The sequence below is a fragment of the Myxine glutinosa genome, chromosome 8 (assembly GCF_964187855.1).
Source record: "Myxine glutinosa chromosome 8, kmMyxGlut1.1, whole genome shotgun sequence".
In the NCBI taxonomy this organism is placed as follows: Eukaryota; Metazoa; Chordata; class Myxini; order Myxiniformes; family Myxinidae; genus Myxine; species Myxine glutinosa.
The window spans coordinates 80,222,149-80,241,997 of record NC_136268.1 but is presented as its reverse complement, the minus strand read 5'-3'; the positions used below and the strand labels follow the sequence as shown (position 1 = coordinate 80,241,997).

Below are 19,849 nucleotides of genomic sequence, written 5' to 3'. Positions count from 1 at the left end.
AATATTTGTAATAATAATGCAACGTTATTATTATAGTAAATCTAATCGTAACACTAATCTCTTTGGAGTGACTGCAACGTTACTGGAGGTTAAATATATATCTCATGTATATTAAAGTAGCGGAAGTTTTGTGTCTGGCCGTCATACCACACACGTCATTACGTATATTAAGTAATTTTTTTTTTTTTTTGTATACAATATCGAGGCTCGTGAAAGAGCTAACATTAATGACACCAAAAGTCAAACCGACACATAAAACACAAAATAAGGGGAGCGATAGACAAGATGGGGAGAGAAGGGGAAGGACACAAACACAACATTTGAGAGCAGGGACATTGAGAGAACTGTGGGAGGGAGAGGGCTTGGGGGGACGTGGGAGAGGTATAAAACATATGGACACTGCAAGGACTTCCAGGAAAGAAGTTGGAATTTCAAAAAAGTGGATCTGGTGTGAATTGGCGGGGGTAGAAAAGATCAAGGTTTGGGATGGGGGAAGATAAGAGATGGTGGTGAACAGCTGTTTTGAAGACCTGGAGGGGGGAATGGGATTGAAGGGAGTGGGGGAGTTTGTTCCAGAGGCAGAAGAAAAGGGGAATGAAAGAGTGAAGGTGAGCAGAGAGCCTAGATTTTGGCAGTTTAACCATAAGAGGGTTGCTGGCAGATCTTGTGCGACCTGTAGGAATATTTGGGGGACAGAGCACAGAGAGAGCTGGGGGAGCAAGGCCGGAGAGGAGTCGGTAGAAGACAGAAAGACCACCAACCTGCCTGCGTTCAGTGAGTGAAAGGCCCTCGGAGTTAGCTTCATCGCAGGAGATTCAAATGATTCTGAAAGCTTTGGTTTCAACAGCGTGAAGCCAAGCTAGGTGTGAGGCAGGAGCACCGGCCCAGATAAGAGGGGGGAACAGTATTCCATTGAGCTGCGGATGAAAGCCTTGTATGTGGTGAGGAGCTCAGGTGTGCCAAGGAAGGACTTCGCACTATGGAGGATGCCCAGTCGGCGACTGGCTTTGGCGGCCAGCTTGGAAATGTGGTTTTCCCAAGAAAGATCATGGCAGATAGTGAGACCCAAAAGCTTGAGCGACAGAACTTCTTGGAGAGGCTTGTTGAGAAAGTAGATGGGAGGGTTTTCCAGTCGGTCTTTTCGGAGAGACAGAGTAAGAGTGTGAGATTTGTCAGGATTGAAAGACATGTTCCACTTGTTTGACCAGTCTGTGATTTTGTCCAGGTCTGCAGAGAGTGAGGAGGCTGCAGACTGCCGATCTGAGGGATGAGGAATGGTGCGGCAGTGAGTGGAGTCATCAGCAAAGAGATAGAGAGGATTTTGCAGAGAGTCGGAGAGATCATTGATGAACACCAGAAATAGCACAGCGTCCAGAACACTACCTTGGGGAACTCCAGCCAGAACAGAAAGGGGAGATGAGAGAAATCAATTCAGGGCCACACGTTGACTACGACCAGAGAGGAAGTCTGCAAGCCATGCGTGGAGATTTCCATGGATACCATAGGAGGAGAGTTTGGTGAGTAGAGCTGGTTGCCAGACCGTATTGAAGGCACGTGATATGTCAAGGGACACAGTTCTAATTTCCTGTTTGGCATTGAGGACCTCCATCCATTTTTGAGACAGCAGAAGCAACATGTCCAGAGTAGAATGACCTGGTCTGAATCCAAATTGATGATTGGAGATCAAGCCATTGGAGAAGAGGAAGGATTTGATATTGATGGATTCTGATATTGATGTAACCGAAGCAATGATGGATTCCATGACTTTGCTGATAATTGGGAGCAGGCTAATTGGTCTGTAGTTGCAACGATTTGTTTTTGCACCTTTTTTTTGTAAAGCGGTAATGTTTGCTGATTTCCAAGATGCTGGCAGATGACCTTGAGCAAAAGAGAGGGAGAAAAGAACAGAGAGAGGGTGAGATAGAGCGGCAGAGCAGGATTGTAGGACCCGTGGGCTGATGCCGTCTGGTCGAGTTGCAGAATCAGAGTCGAGGTTTGACAAAAACTTCACCTTGTCAGGAGAGAAGGACACCGAGTCCAGCAGTTGGGTTCGACTGGGTAAGGTGGGAACAGAGAGAGATGGGTTTGGGACACAAGATTTTGAGGCAAACAGAGAGTTGAGGCATTCGGCTTTGTCACGTGCGGTGTCAACTGTGTAGCCATTTGAGGTAAGGGAGGGGATGGAGGGGGAACAAACACCAGAAACGGATTTGACCAGACGCCACCTTGATTTGGAGGAAGGAGCCAAATTTGAGAGTTCATTCTTGAGTGTGGAGAGATAGTGCTTCCTGGCACTCCTGAGGGTAGACACACACTTGTTCCGAGCTTGGTGGAAGGAACTGAGATTGCCTTCAGTTGGATTTGCCTTCCAAGAGGCAAAGGCAAGTTGTTTCAGGGCAACTGCCTCACCACAAGATTCAGTGTACCATGGACAGGAGGAAAGGTAAGACAACTGAAGACGAGATGGGATAAATCTGTGCATGAGAGAGAGCAGTTTGCTTTGGAAGAATTCCCAGGAAGAATTGATGTCAGAGGCAGTAGAGATGGGAGACCAGTCCAGATGATTGATGGCTGCTTGCAGACCGTGCCAGTCAGCCTGAGTGAAATGCCAGACTCGGCGGCGCTGAGAAGGCTCTCTGAGAATGCCAAGAGAGATGTCCACTTTAACAAGCACATGATCAGAAGAACCGATTGGAGCAGAAGAAGAGCAGCAGACATTTGCAGGGAAGTTTGTCATACTCAAGTCTAGAAGAGAAGATACTCCATTGCCGGAGGAGGGAGTAACCAGGAGATATTAAGGAATCAGAGACATCTTGAAGGAGGAGAGAAGATACTCCGTTGCCAGAGGAGGGGGTAACCAGGAAGAGATATTAAGGAATCAGAGACATCTTGAAGGAGGAAAGTTTCTGTTAAGCAGATTACGTCTGGTTTGTCAGAAACAACCTGTATGAAGAGATCAATCAGGTTTGAGCGAAGGCCCCGGATGTTTGAGGTCCATACCGTTAATGAGGAGAGAGGGGTAGCATCGGGTGCAGGACAGGGAAGGGGAGGGGTAGGGTCAGATGAACGATGAGAGGGGGAGGTTGGGAGAGCAGTTGATAGTGTGTCAGAGATTACAGAAGAGTTACAAGAAAGGGAAGGATGAGGAGGACGAAAGGTTTGATGGTGATGGGATGAGGCACAGTGAGGGGTTATTTGAGGAGGGGCAGAGGAAAGTAGAAGTTTGGGGGAGGTGTGGGTATGAGATAGAAGAGAGACTAAGTGGGGAGGAGGCAGCTTTGAGGAGGAGGGGGGGAGGGGGGAGAGTTGGAGAGGGGTGGTAGGGGGAGGGGGGGGGGATTTGAAGGGGAGGAGATGGGGGGGAGTTTTGAAGGGGAGGGGTGAGGGGGGAGTTTAGGAGGGGAGGGGCAAGGGGGGAGTTTAGGAGGGGAGGGGCAAGGGGGGATTTTAGGAGGGGAGGAGCAAGGGGGGAGTTTAGAAAGTGGATGATTAATGAAAGACGGACATTTATAACAAATTGGGTTTATTGTGATTTTCAAGTTAGCGATCCGTTTAAGAACGATGGAGGAGGGGTGGAATGAATGTGAATTTAGAGCATGGAGTGAGGAAGAATTATGAGATTGAATTTTTTTTTGAAGTGGCATGAGTTGAAGAGGAAATTGAAAAGAGTCTTTTAAATAGGAAGAAAAACAGCGTGTTGTAATATACCACTGAATAAAGCACTGCAGGGGAAAGTTTAAACATATTTAAACAGAACCGTGAAGAACAATCTTATATTCACAAAATATGAACGGGGAGAGGGCCTAGAGGGACAACCACGAGTCACGTGAACAGGGCAAAAGGTGGAAGGAAAGTTTAAGCATTTTTAAATTGAACAGTGAAAACGATCTGGGGAATGGGGTGAAAATGGGGGTGAATGAATGAATGAATGAATGAATGAATGATCGTTTCAAGGACATTTTCCCCCGCTGGAGCAGGGGTTAGCCTTGCGGGCCCCATGACAATCATGGTTCCCTGTTTCAGGCAATGTTTTTATGGCCGGATGCCCTTCCTGACACCAACCCTTGGTCGCCTCTTGCGATGCGCAGGAATGTGGTGTACCTTTTCTAAATCGGGGTACACACCGTGATCATTCATCCCAGCAAGCTGGTACTCAATTTGCCGACCTCGGAAGAATGACAAGCTGAGTCAACCCCCCTGGCATTAATTCAGCAATCGATCAGGATTCGAACCCAGGATCCTAGGATCCAAAGCCGTCACCCTAACCGCTAAGCCAACACCAGGGGTGAAATAGGGGTGAAACACGTGGTCAATGAACGAATGAACGAACGAACGAAAAGAACAAAGAACGAAATGTTTTTGTTTTTTTTAAGTTAAGATTTTAAACAAGGAAGTATGGCGTGAAAAGACTGGGAAACTAGAACGCCACTCAGAAGAGCGCATACTCCCGCCGTAGGTTTAGTTGGAATAATACGTTTTGTTTAATATCCCCTCTCCCCAAAACAATAAATGAAAAAGAAAGTAAGCCCTAACTGTCAGAGAATTTATTTTGATATATCTCGGAATTAGAGGAGAAAAACATCATTTAAGAATAAGAATAAAAGCTTTAATGCAGTAAAACAGATAAAATCTTTCCCAAAAAAATTTCCAAAAAAATTTCCTGGATCCGGAATAATATCCTGAGCTTCACCAAAAACTAATCAATTCTTCCTTATCCCAAGGGCAATCATCCCACCAACTTTCATCCAAATCCGTTCAGAACTTTTCCAGATATCTTGTTCACAAACACACGAACATACGAACACACACACACACACACACACGGACGGACACGATCGAATGCGTTACTCCCTGGCGTGAGTAATAAACCTGAATATTGCAGAGCCAGAACCAGAATTATTTATTTGGTCTGGGAAGCCCATGCGTGGTTTCTTCTTCTTCAGCCTCTCACAACCCTGGGTGAATATGCGATCTTTAAAAAAAAAAAAGTTGGAATTTTGCCAAATCTGTTTTATTCGTTTGTTAATATACCTCAGCCATTGACAAATCTGGAACTAAGTCTTTATAAGTTCATCAAATACTGACACCGCGAATGACATTCGCTGAGCTAAATGTTGATATCTCTTCTGAGGTTAAAAAAACAAACAAACAAACAAAAAACAGTTTTAAAGCATTATACGTATCAAACGATACATTTTATGAAACGGGGAAACCTAATACACACTTTGGAGGTTTTAAAATGACAGAATATGTCTTTATTAGAAAAAATAAATGAACATTGAAGACGACACTGCCAAAAAAAATACACCGCTGTGGTGCTGTGCACACACAACTCGTTTGCCAAAAAGGTAGGCCACAACGCGTGGTACAAACGAAAGCACTTTATAACAAGCTCGCACATCAGCACTGGGTGGGCTCGACCTTCGAGCCCGCAGAAATGTCCTGAGGCCACGCCTTGCCCCCGGTTGTGGCCGAACGGCTGAAAGGCGGGGCATGTATCTCAGTTCCACGCCCGGACGCTCGCGCCACCCACTGCTGCGCGGAATTATTGATCATTGTGCCTGCCACACGTGCCCCCCCAGAATTCCCACGCACCTGAAGGGTGAGCTTGCGGGGAAGCTTGATGACCCGGCCGAAACGCCATCTGGCGATGCGTGCAGGGCTGGGGGGTAGCGGGACGGCGGGGCTGGGGGGTGCCGGGGGTCTGACCGCCAGGGGGCGACCTCGACGCGGAGGCAGAGCTGCTTGCGGGGGGTGGTCCAGATCGAGGTGGACCGGCTTGAGGCGGTCCACGGAGATACGATCCGGGGCACCGCCGATGTCCATGGTGAAATGTTTGTCCCCGGTCTCCAGCACGTGGAAGGGCCCGTCGTACGGGGGCCGCAGCGGTGCCCGGTGGGCGTCGTGCCGGACGAAAACGTACTCCGCCGTGCGAAGCTCCGGGGCGACGTGGGAGGACAGGCAACCGTGGTGTGCCGTCGGCACTGGGGCGAACCTCCTGGCGGTCTCCTGCAGGGTGGAGCACTGTTGCGCCGCGGACCAAGGAGCCGTGGAGTCGGGGATAAATTCGCCCGGCACCCGCAGCGGTTGTCCGAAGACCAGCTCCACCGAGGACGCACGCAGGTCGTCCTTGGGCGCCGTCCTGAGGCCCAGCAGGACCCAGGGGAGCCTGTCGGCCCAGCTACCGTCGAGGAGGCTGGCCTGGAGCACGGCCTTCATTGAGCGATGAAAACGCTCGCACAGGCCATTGGCCTGGGGGTGGTAGGCCGTGGTGCAGTGCAGTTTGACACCGAGCCCTTGCGCCACCGCTCCCCAGAGCTCCGAGGTGAACTGGGAGCCGCGGTCGGACGAGATGTCCGAGGGGGCACCGAACTGGGCAACCCACGTGGCGATGAAGGCTTGCGCGACGTCAGCCGCAGCCGTCGCAGCCAATGACATGGCCTCCGGCCACCGGGTGGTGCGGTCCACCATGGTGAGGAGGTGGGTGAACCCCCGCGAGGGGGGCAGAGGTCCCACCAAGTCAACGTGGACGTGGTCGAACCGCCGTTCGGGCACCGTAAACGGGGCCAACGGGGCCTGGGTGTGGCGGTGGACCTTTGCGCGCTGGCACGCGAGGAACGTCCTGGCCCAGTCGCGGACGTTCTTCCTGAGGCCATGCCAGACGAACTTTGCCACGACGAGCTTCTGGGAGGCCTTCGTGCCCGGGTGGGACAGGCCGTGGATGGCGTCGAAAACCGGGCGCTGCCAGCCAGCGGGCACGATGGGGCGAGGCCGGCCGAGGGAGACACCGCACAAGAGGGCCGTGCCCGTGACGTCGAACGGCACCTCGGTGACGCGGAGGCCCATGACGGCGGTCCGCAAGGCCTGGACGTCGGGGTCGGTGGTCTGGTCCTCCGCCATCCGGGCACAGTCGATCCCAAGGTGGACAAGTGTGCGACGGACCGGGAAAGGCAATCCGCCACCGGGTTGTCTTTACCCACGACGTGACGGATGTCCGTCATGTACTCGGACACGGCAGAGAGGTGACGTTGCTCCCAGGCCGACCATGGCTCGGCGACCTTGGCCATCGCGAACACAAGGGGCTTGTGATCGACGAAAGCCGTGAACGGACGACCCTCGAGCAGATGGCGGAAGTGTCGGACCGCCAGGTGGAGCCCAAGCAGCTCGCGGTCGAAGGTGCTGTAGCGGCGTTCGTGCGGGCGAAGCTGCCGGCTAAAAATCGCCAGCGGCTGCCAAGCACCACTCACCACTGCTCATGCACCGCGCCCACCGCGTAGTCCGACGCGTCGGTGGTGAGGGCGATCGGTGCATCGGGCGCCAGGTGCGCCAGCATGGTGGCGTTGGCCAGGGCCAGCTTTGCGCCTGCAAACGCCGCGGCCATCAGCTCCGTCCACGCGATGTCGCCTTTGCCCGGCTTGCCCCGAAGGGCCTAGTGCAGGGGGCGGAGGAGCTGGGCGACGTGGGGCACGAAACGATGATAAAAATTCACCATGCCCAGGAACTCCTGGAGCCCCTTGATCGTGCGGGGGCACGGGAAACTCCTGACCGCCTCCACCTTGGCCGGCAAAGGGATGGCCCCGTGCCTGGTGATGCGGTGCCCCAAGAAGTAGATGGCGGTGATGCCGAAACGGCACTTCGCGGGGTTGATTATCAGGCTCTGCTGGCCCAGGTGTTCGAAGAGCGTGCGGAGGTGGAGCAGGTGCTCCTCCCGGGACGCGCTCCTGACTAGGATGTCATCCAGGTAGACGTAGATGAAAGGTAAGTCGCGCAAGACGCTGTCCATGAGACGCTGGAACGCCTCGGCCGCATTTTTCAACCCAAAAGGCATCCGCAGGAACTCAGAGGCCAAAAGGGGGGATGACGGCCGTCTTTGGTACATCGTCCGGTCGTACGGGGATCTGGTGGTAGCCCCGGATGAGGTCCACCTTGGAGAAAACGGTCGTGTTTGCCAACCGGGCAGAAAAGTCTTGAATATGCGGGACCGGGTAGCAGTCGGGGGTGGTGGCATCGTTGAGCCGGCGGTAGTCACGGCACGGCCGCCATCCGCCGCCGGGCTTGGGCACAATGTGCAGAGGAGGGGGCCCTTGCGCTGTTGGAGCGCCGTACGATGCCCAGCCACTCCAGCGTGGCGAACTCCGCTTTCGCCACGGCGAGCTTCGTGGGGTCGAGGCGGCGCACCCAGGCATAGACCGGTGGGCCGACGGTGGGGATATGGTGCTCCACCCTGTGTTTGACGGCCACCGCTGAAAAGGTGAGCCGCGTGAGTGCCGGGAAACTGGCGAGGAGGCGGGTAAACTCGTCCGCTGCCGGAAGCGTACAAACTAACCTTGACGGGACGGAACCACTCAGCAAGCCGCTTGGCAAGCCGCTCGGTGAGCCGCTCAGCGAGCTGCTCAACGAGCCGCTCAGCGAACAAGCGAGCGAGCTGAAGGTTTCGGCCTGGATGATACGTCGACGCTTAACGTCCACCAACAGCCCATGCGCACAAAGGAAATCCGCACCGAGCAGGGCCATTGGCACGCTGGCGGTGACGAACGACCATTGGAAGCGCTGCCCTCCGAACCGCAGTGAGAGGCAACGCTTCCCGAATGTGCGGATGGGTGTTCCGTTGGCGGCAAGCAAAGCGGGGCCCCGGCCCGCGGCTTGCTTGTCGGACGCGGAGGCAGGGAGGACGCTTACCTGCGCTCCCGTGTCGCACAGAAAACGACGACCAGACGAGGTGTCCATGATGAACAGGAGGCTGCCGGATTGGCCGACGCTCATGGCCGCAAGTGAGCGCCGGCCCGGTCGTTTCCCGACCCGTCAAAAGAACACGGCGGGCGGCACGTTCTGGCCTTGCGGCCGAACCTGGCGTGATAGTAGCACCAGGTTTGCAGCGGTGGCGGCCGCGTCGGCCATGCCGGTGGCGGTGGTGGTGGTGGCGGCGGTAGTGGGTGGGGTGTAGCAGCGGCCACGAGGGAAGCAGGGAGCGCTGTAGCCTCCGTACTGGGATCCAGTACGGCAGCACCATACACCGACCGCGTGTCGCAGGCCGCGAAAAATTTGTCGGCCTCTCCGGCCAAGGCGCGGGGTTCCGTTATTTTTGAACCGGCCAGCGCGAGGCGCACCTGTACAAGTAGCTGGCAGAGGAAAAGTGCTCGGAACAGGATATCCGGGCGCTGGTCTCCGAGAAGGGACAGCATAAAATCCATCCGAACGGACGGTCATGTGTCGCCGAGGGCGGGAAGGTCCAGGAGGCGGTCGGCGCGTTCGACCTCCGTGAGCCCGAACGTGGCGAGGAGGAGACGTTTGAGCACCGCATACTTGTGGTCGCCCGGCGGGCGCCGAAGGATGGACATGACGCGGGCGGCAGTGCCGGGCCCGAGGGCGGTGACCACGTGGTAGTACATGGTCTCGTCCGCCATGATGCCCCGGAGTTGGAATTGAGCTTCGGCCTGCACAAACCAAACGTCGGCTTGCACTTCCCAGAACTCCGGGAGTCTGCCGGCGACGGCGTTGGTAGCCATGGCGCGTTTGGGGGTCAGCGTCAGCTGAACCAGTCGGGTCACCAGTGTGGTACTGTGCACACACAACTCGTTTGCCAAAAAGGTAGGCCACAACACGTGGTACAAACGAAAGCACTTTATTACAAGCTCGCACATCAGCACTGGGCTGGCTCGACCTTCGAGCCCGCATATATGTCCAGAGGCCACGCCTTGCCCCCGGGCATGGCCGATCGGCCGAAAGGCGGGGCATGTATCTCAGTTCCATGCCCGGACGCTCGCGCCACCCACTGGTGCGCGGAATTATTGATCATTGTGCCCGCCACACCGCTCTAGCGCATAACCACGAGTTTAAACTACATTTACAACAAATATGAAAACTATTTTCATATCACAATGTTAAATATAGAATACATATATAGAAGATAATGTTTAAAAAAAAATGAGCCCTATCTTCCAATGCTAAAAAAATCCTTCAAAAAATTCTTGGATCGGGAATAATATCCTGAGCTTCACCAAAAACTAATCAATTCTTCCTTATCCCAAGGGCAATCATCCCACCAACTTTCATCCAAATCCGTTCAGAACTTTTCCAGATATCTTGTTCACAAACACACGGACACACACACACACACACACACACACACACACACACACAGACACGAGTGAATGCATTACTCCCTGGCGGGAGTAAAAAGTGAGGGAACGAGAGTAGATGGACTACAATCGACTGCTGAGAGAAAACAAAGCCTCCAGGTAGGAAGCTTCAAGAACTAGGCTGCAAATAACGCGGCACAAAATACTCGACTATTTTATAGAGGTATGAAAGATTAACACCGAGAATCTTCCTTAGGACACACTATAGGTACACACACGTAAGATAAATACAGTTTCGACAAAAATACAATTGTGAACAATTACTTTACTTCGAGCGTGCGTGAAGATCGTGGACAGCTTCGAAAAACCGTGACCTCCCTGAAATGCACGCACAAATGCCTGGCTCAGAATGAAATGCACACAAAAATGCCGCTCACTTCAAATGCATTACAGCGTAATCACCGCTCACTTCGAGAGCCGCAGAAAAGGTCAATCCTCTTTGGGGTATATAGATTACAGTCGATCTATGGTGGGGTCTCAAGAACATTGGGTGTGTGTTCATTTACCAAGTTTCTTGTGGAGAGATCGCCAAATGGTTTCAGCATTCGACCAAGTACTCCATTCAAAACGCTTAAGGAACGGCTGGCTTGGCAAGCGCTAGCGAGCTGCTTCGTAAATGAGCACATCTAACCCTTCTGGGGTATAATCTAGATTACAGTAGATCTTCGCTCAGTTCTGTAAGTAAAACTTACCTCATGGATGTCGGGATTCCTCCTAATTTCTTTCCTCCTAATCTGTTTAATGTTATAAACAACATTATCGACTGTTTAAAAAGCTAATCCTGTGTTTGTGGTTTATAATATTTTACAAGCTCGGCGACCGCTGTTCGACTTTTGGTCTTGTTTTTCTAAACAGAATCGAGGCTCGTGTCAGAGCTCACAAGCTCGTGGATGCTGGAAAGAGTTCAACATAGCCCACTGATTTGGTGTAATCAAAGAGTAGCTGAATGAGGTGAGAGCCTCCACCATCAACACCTGCTGGCAAAACCTGTGGCCACAGGCAGTGAAGAACGTTACAGGCTTTCCTGATAGCACAGAGAACCGGCATGAAATTGCCGGATTGGCACGGCAGGTTGGAGGGGAAGGCTTTGACGACATGGAGCCTGAGGAGTTTGCCGAGGAAGAGTTGGATGCCATTACCAAGGTTTCCGAAGAAGAGGTGGCGGGCGGTGCTGAAGAGGAAGTGGTGTCGATGTCCAACCTCATGGTCAAGTTCCTAGGGGACATGTGGGCAATTGCCTGCAGGCTGAAAGACGTCGACCCGGGGTCATGGAGCGTTACCTCGAGTTCAATAGGGGGTTTGGATGATGTGATTCTCCCATACAAGGAGCGACATCGAAACCTGGGGCAATATGCCAGACAGCTGTCAATCACTCATTTTTTCATCCTGGTCCCTCCACCTCAGGCTCAGGAGCATCAGCACCCTCTCTGCCTGTCCTGGAGTTCATTGAGTTCACTGGATTTGAATTCATAATCATCATCATTCATCATTTCCACCGAATAATCTATATTATAAAAGGAGACATGTCTCTGTCATGTTATAACTTGAGAACGTTTTAACGGATTTCAACGAAACCAATGACGGTGGATTCAGGGAAATTCCGGTATGGTTTGTGACACCAATAAATCCTTTTTTGGGGGTACATGGGCACACGTGGCGAAACTGCAAACGTCAACTTGCGACACTGGTTAGCCCTGCATGGAGAGCAGGATCTCTCATGAATCCTGTTTTGTTTTTGCCTCATAATTCAGCATTTAAGCAAAGGCAGAGATGAGGAGACCTCAGAATTTGTTTCCTGCCATGGCCCATGCCGAATACATACCCAAGACAGCTTGATAAAAAGACAGAAGAGAGGAGAAGGGCAAGAATTTTTTTTTAAATCTTCCTCTTCGTGTGATGTTGGATATTATTTGCAATTCAGCATCTAAAAAAAGCTGTGATTAACATCGCATTAACAATCTCCCCCTTCTAGCTGCTTGAGTGTACAGCCAGGCCGGTACCTATACACCGCCTAATTTTATTTTTTCCCATTAACAAAGTCTTTTTTTCGTTCACTTGGAACGAAGTTCAGGGGAGCTTATGCGATGGCGCATCGTCCGTCCTTCCATAAACACTTGCAACTTCTTCTCCGAAACCGCCGATGGGATTGCGACCAAATTTGGCACAAATGATACTTCTTGTGTTGTGACTAAAAAATATCGGGGTCTAAGGGGGTTTACCGGTGGTCAAAGTGGATCCAGGTTCGACCCTCCAAAATATGAATTTGCTTTTTCCTCTGAAACTACACACACTATTTCTATGAAACTTGTCCACAACCTTCACCACTCGTGATGTACCGAAGTTTGTTCACAGCATAAAAAAATCGGGCTATGAGGGGTTTACTGGGGTGTTGCCCCCCAAAATAGATATTTGCTCTTTTCTTTGAAACTACATACACTATTTCAATGAAACTTCACCACAACCTTCATCGCCCCCCGTGATGTACCAATGTTTGTTCAAGGCATTAGAAAAATTTGGGTCTGAGGAGGTATACAAGATGGGAGGTGGGGAGGGAGGGGGGACGGTATGGGTTGCCCCCCAAAATAGGTATTTTGTTTTGTTTGTTGAAAGTCTTATTATTATGTTAGTATGATTCTACATGCTGCCCTGTCTTCTGGAAACCATTTAAATTGGTTTAAAATACCTGTAGTCAGTGCAGTATACTGTTTATTCTACCAGGTGAGCGCCAGGGGGATTGCCCCTGTTTGTTTGTTTTAAAACAATTACACAACAATTGGTGAAGCGACGGGTCTCATAATCCAGTTCATCATTAAATTGTCAGGGTTGTCACGGGTTGTCAGGTCCTTGTAAGAGCTACACACAGGCATGCACATACCCATCTCAGGACAGGGGACAAAAGCGACAATTTAGTTTAACCTTTGGATCATAAGATCACCAGGTGAGCAGTCAAACTACAACACGAGAGAGGAATCATTCATTACATTCCTGGTATTGTACCTGACACAAAATATATCATTGTAGAAGTGTCTGTTTGTGTGTTTATTTGTGTGATTTAAGCACTCTTGAACCGCTGGAGGGAACAAGTTTGAAACCGCTGCTTGTAATCAGAGGGAACCCGGGATTAAAAAATATATATATCATAGTCCTGGGAGTTCAGGAAGGGGGGAGGATCCCAATTCTCTCCATGCAAATGTTATTGATATAGCACCACGTGGTGGAAGGTGATATTACAGGTTATAAATCATGAAAGATGGGGAATTAACCCCTCCGTAAAGACAGGTTCTTTGCTGGTTTGTTTCACTTATTGATTTGTGGATGATGTGGATTTTAATTCTCCTTTTATTCTGCATTTTGTCATTGCCTTTGCCTAACAATGAGAAGAACAACCATCTACACCAACTTCCCCATCACCCATCATAACGACAATAATTCCGGATGCAAGAAAATGTTGGGGCCTTCTACCTGTTATCATTCTGATTCTGTTTCTGTTGGCGGTGGGGGTGGCGGTGGTTGGACATGAAAAGGTAGGTCTCTGATGTACTCTTATTTCCCATTGACACTTTAATGACATGAACTTTCAAGAATGCCTTCACTGTTCTCAATGCTTAAAGTATTATTTCTTGAAGACTTAAAAAGAAATTCATTTTGTTATGTTACATTTCAATGACATTTAAAAAATCTGCCTACTGTGTTGCTTTCAGAATGGATATGAGAAACTATATATATACTCGTGTAGATATACAATATACAGTGCTCCTACAGAGTATATATACAGTAGTCCTACATAGTATATATATATATATATATATATATATATATATATATATATATATATATATATACATATATATATACATACATACATACGAGTGGGGTATGCTTACACTGTGTAAGCAATAACAAACGGTGCTTCGTAGGTAGGTACATAAATAAACAAGTACACATACATTCAAAGTACACCGCCCCATGCCAAATAATTAAATATGCTGCAGCGCGGCATTGCCGGGGCGCCTCCGGCGCCCGGCAATACCGCAGTGCAGCTCATTGAGGCTGCATTGGGAGGGAGAGGTGTACACTAATTGATTGATTAATTGTATAATTAAAATCAATAAAAGATTATCACAAAATATTTTCATAATCAATTGGCTAATCGCATAACTAAACCAGTAGTGCTTCATCCGAAGATGTATCTTTTAGAAATTTAATTAAATAAGTCATTTATAAAAAATTAAATAATTAATTGATTACTCAATAAATAATTAATCGATTAATCAATAAATACTTAATAGATGAAATGATTAATCAATAAATCAAAAATATCCTTGATAGCCACATCACTTGGTCACTCATGTCCAAATATTAGCTTCCCAGCTCAAAAGGTGCCTGAGATATTGGCCAAATGAGAAAGAAAATAAATAAATGATTAATAATGAAAATAAATAAATAATAATCATAAAAAAATTAAATTATTAATCAATTTGGTCAGAGAACACATAAACTACCACTATTTCATCAGAATCTGTAACTTAAAAAAAAAAAATTTTTTTGTCATTAATCGAATAATTAAATAATTAATCGATTAATTGATTAATTAATAAATCAAAAATATCCTTTGCAGCCAAATCACCTGGTCATTGGCATGTCCAAATATCAGCTTCCTAACTCAAAAGGTGCCTGAGTTAATAATGGTCAGAAGATAAATGAAATTTAATTAATTAAATAAGTACTTAATTAAACGCTAATAATTAAATAACTCCTCAATTAATTGATTATTCAAAAAACAAAAAATACCGTATTTGACAAAGGACTTGCTCACTACTGTGCCGAAATTTCAGCTTCCTAGCTCAAAGGATGGCTGAGATATCGTCCGGACAACCAAGAAAGAAAACAAACAAACAAGAAAACAAGTACAAATACATTCAAAGTACACCGCCCCATGCCAAATAATTAAATATGCTGCAGCGCGGCATTGCCGGGGCGCCTCTGGCGCCCGGCAATACCGCAGTGCAGCTCATTGAGGCTGCATTGGGAGGGAGAGGTGTACACTAATTGATTGATTAATTGTATAATTAAAATCAATAAAAGATTATCACAAAATATTTTCATAATCAATTGGCTAATCGCATAACTAAACCACTAGTGCTTCATCCGAAGATGTATCTTTTAGAAATTTAATTAAATAAGTCATTTATAAAAAATTAAATAATTAATTGATTACTCAATAAATAATTAATCGATTAATCAATAAATAATTAATAGATGAAATGATTAATCAATAAATCAAAAATATCCTTGATAGCCACATCACTTGGTCACTCATGTCCAAATATTAGCTTCCCAGCTCAAAAGGTGCCTGAGATATTGGCCAAATGAGAAAGAAAATAAATAAATGATTAATAATGAAAATAAATAAATAATAATCATAAAAAAATTAAATTATTAATCAATTTGGTCAGAGAACACATAAACTACCACTATTTCATCAGAATCTGTAACTTTTAAAAAAAAAAAATTTTTGTCATTAATCGAATAATTAAATAATTAATCGATTAATTGATTAATTAATAAATCAAAAATATCCTTTGCAGCCAAATCACCTGGTCATTGGCATGTCCAAATATCAGCTTCCTAACTCAAAAGGTGCCTGAGTTAATAATGGTCAGAAGAGAAATGAAATTTAATTAATTAAATAAGTACTTAATTAAACGCTAATAATTAAATAACTCCTCAATTAATTGATTATTCAAAAAACAAAAAATACCGTATTTGACAAAGGACTTGCTCACTACTGTGCCGAAATTTCAGCTTCCTAGCTCAAAGGATGGCTGAGATATCGCCCGGACAACCAAGAAAACAAGAAAGAAAACAAACAAGAAAACAAACAAGTACACATACATTCAAAGTACACCGCCCCATGCCAAATAATTAAATATGCTGCAGCGCGGCATTGCCGGGGCGCCTCCGGCGCCCGGCAATACCGCAGTGCAGCTCATTGAGGCTGCATTGGGAGGGAGAGGTGTACACTAATTGATTGATTAATTGTATAATTAAAATCAATAAAAGATTATCACAAAATATTTTCATAATCAATTGGCTAATCGCATAACTAAACCACTAGTGCTTCATCCGAAGATGTATCTTTTAGAAATTTAATTAAATAAGTCATTTATAAAAAATTAAATAATTAATTGATTACTCAATAAATAATTAATCGATTAATCAATAAATAATTAATAGATGAAATGATTAATCAATAAATCAAAAATATCCTTGATAGCCACATCACTTGGTCACTCATGTCCAAATATTAGCTTCCCAGCTCAAAAGGTGCCTGAGATATTGGCCAAATGAGAAAGAAAATAAATAAATGATTAATAATGAAAATAAATAAATAATAATCATAAAAAAATTAAATTAGTAATCAATTTGGTCAGAGAACACATAAACTACCACTATTTCATCAGAATCTGTAACTTAAAAAAAAAAATTTTTTTGGTCATTAATCGAATAATTAAATAATTAATCGATTAATTGATTAATTAATAAATCAAAAATATCCTTTGCAGCCAAATCACCTGGTCATTGGCATGTCCAAATATCAGCTTCCTAACTCAAAAGGTGCCTGAGTTAATAATGGTCAGAAGAGAAATGAAATTTAATTAATTAAATAAGTACTTAATTAAACGCTAATAATTAAATAACTCCTCAATTAATTGATTATTCAAAAAACAAAAAATACCGTATTTGACAAAGGACTTGCTCACTACTGTGCCGAAATTTCAGCTTCCTAGCTCAAAGGATGGCTGAGATATCGCCCGGACAACCAAGAAAACAAACAAACAAGAAAACAAGAAACCAGAGTGAAAACTGAGTACTCTCTTTCAGCGTGCGTCACTGCCGAGCCCCCTTTGGTGCCCGGCAATGACGATTTGCAATGCCTGGAGATGGCATAGGAAAGGAGCGGTGTACAACAAGTACACATACATTCAAAGTACACCGCCCCATGCCAAATAATTAAATATGCTGCAGCGCGGCATTGCCGGGGCGCCTCCGGCGCCCGGCAATACCGCAGTGCAGCTCATTAAGGCTGCATTGGGAGGGAGAGGTGTACACTAATTGATTGATTAATTGTATAATTAAAATCAATAAAAGATTATCACAAAATATTTTCATAATCAATTGGCTAATCGCATAACTAAACCACTAGTGCTTCATCCGAAGATGTATCTTTTAGAAATTTAATTAAATAAGTCATTTATAAAAAATTAAATAATTAATTGATTACTCAATAAATAATTAATCGATTAATCAATAAATAATTAATAGATGAAATGATTAATCAATAAATCAAAAATATCCTTGATAGCCACATCACTTGGTCACTTATGTCCAAATATTAGCTTCCCAGCTCAAAAGGTGCCTGAGATATTGGCCAAATGAGAAAGAAAATAAATAAATGATTAATAATGAAAATAAATAAATAATAATCATAAAAAAATTAAATTGGTAATCAATTTGGTCAGAGAACACATAAACTACCACTATTTCATCAGAATCTGTAACTTAAAAAAAAAATTTTTTTGGGTCATTAATCGAATAATTAAATAATTAATCGATTAATTGATTAATTAATAAATCAAAAATATCCTTTGCAGCCAAATCACCTGGTCATTGGCATGTCCAAATATCAGCTTCCTAACTCAAAAGGTGCCTGAGTTAATAATGGTCAGAAGAGAAATGAAATTTAATTAATTAAATAAGTACTTAATTAAACGCTAATAATTAAATAACTCCTCAATTAATTGATTATTCAAAAAACAAAAAATACCGTATTTGACAAAGGACTTGCTCACGACTGTGCCGAAATTTCAGCTTCCTAGCTCAAAGGATGGCTGAGATATCGTCCGGACAACCAAGAAAGAAAACAAACAAACAAGAAACCAGAGTGAAAACTGAGTACTCTCTTTCAGCGTGCGTCACTGCCGAGCCCCCTTTGGTGCCCGGCAATGACGATTTGCAATGCCTGGAGATGGCATAGGAAAGGAGCGGTGTACAACAAGAAACCAGAGTGAAAACTGAGTACTCTCTTTCAGCGTGCGTCACTGCCGAGCCCCCTTCGGTGCCCGGCAATGACGATTTGCAATGCCTGGAGGTGGCATAGGAAAGGAGCGGTGTACAACAAGAAACCAGAGTGAAAACTGAGTACTCTCTTTCAGCGTGCGTCACTGCCAAGCCCCCTTCGGTGCCCGGCAATGACGATTTGCAATGCCTGGAGGTGGCATAGGAAAGGAGCGGTGTACAATAGAAGCTTTGTGATTACCGGCAAGCATTACCAACCTGCTGCGAGATATCAATTTAGGTTTTATTTCTTTATTTTACGGACGCATTTAGTTTTTTACGTAAAGTTGCATTGAATTTTTTTTTGACAGTTTACAGCAATATAAATTACAATTTTACAATTTTAAAATGCTAGCTATTGATTGGGTTTTTTTTTATAGACGCCTTTAAGGTTTTTTAACATACATTTTCATTTACGGACATTATTGTCATGTTTATTTCACAGTTTACAGTTTTAGAAGTTACAATTTTCAAATGCTAGCTATTGCTTGAGGTTTTTTTATGCTTTGTTTTTTTACGGTTTAAGACGTCAATTTTCATTTACGGACATTATTGTAATGTTTATTTCACAGTTTACAGTTATAGAAGTTACAATTTTAAAATGCTAGCTATTGATTGGGTTTTTTAAATGGACGCCTTTAAGGTTTTTTAACATACATTTTCATTTACGGACATTATTGTCATGTTTATTTCACAGTTTACAGTTTTAGAAGTTACAATTTTCAAATGCTAGATATTGATTGGGTTTTTTTTATAGACGCCTTTAAGGTTTTTTTTACATACATTTTCATTTACGGACATTATTGTCATGTTTATTTCACAGTTTACAGTTTTAGAAGTTACAATTTTCAAATGCTAGCTATTGATTGAGGTTTTTTAATGTTTTTTTTTAAAATGGTTTTTGACGTCAATTTTCATTTACGGACATTATTGTCATGTTTATTTCACAGTTTACTGTTATAGAAGTTACAATTTTATAATGCTAGCTATTGATTGGGTTTTTTTTACGTACATTTTCATTTACGGACATTATTGTCATGTTTATTTCACAGTTTACAGTTATAGAAGTAACAATTTTCAAATGCTAGGTATTGATTGAGGTTTCTAATGTTTTGTTTTTTACGGTTTTTGACGTCAATTTTCATTTACGGACATTATTGTCATGTTTATTTCACAGTTTACAGTTACAGAAGTTACCATTTTCAAATGCGAGCTATTGATTGAGGTTTTTTATGTTTTGTTTTTTACGGTTTTTGACGTCATTTTTTTTACTTACGGACACTTTCCGATGGTTTTGGGATTCTCGCCAGTGTACCGGCTTTGATGTCTATCGGCACACCAAATTTCAGCTTTTTACGACACCCGGAAGATACCGAACATTAATATCAATCAGTGGTTAGAAAGACTTGGCTAAAGATGGTGGAAGAAGAAATGCGGGCAAGGGGGTTAACAAGGAGAGATGCAGAAAATAGGACAAAATGGAGAAGATTGTCATGGGGACCGCAAGGCTAACCCCCGCTCGAGCAGGGAAAATGGCCTTAAGATGCATGTTGTTTGTTGTTGGTTAGAAAGAGCTATCTATATACGTATAT

General features: G+C 45.3%; 1 protein-coding gene across 5 annotated transcripts in view; it reads left to right on the top strand.

Moving 5' to 3' along the window:
• LOC137432624 (uncharacterized) overlaps window positions 1–19,849 on the top strand; it is a 73,304-nt gene that overhangs the window by 50,657 nt on the left and 2,798 nt on the right. For all 5 annotated transcript variants that reach the window (XM_068124696.2, XM_068124699.2, XM_068124697.2 and 2 more), the window contains one exon: window positions 13,521–13,663. In XM_068124696.2, coding sequence (XP_067980797.2) covers window positions 13,521–13,663 — 143 coding nt within the window. The remainder of the gene's footprint in view (window positions 1–13,520; window positions 13,664–19,849) is intronic.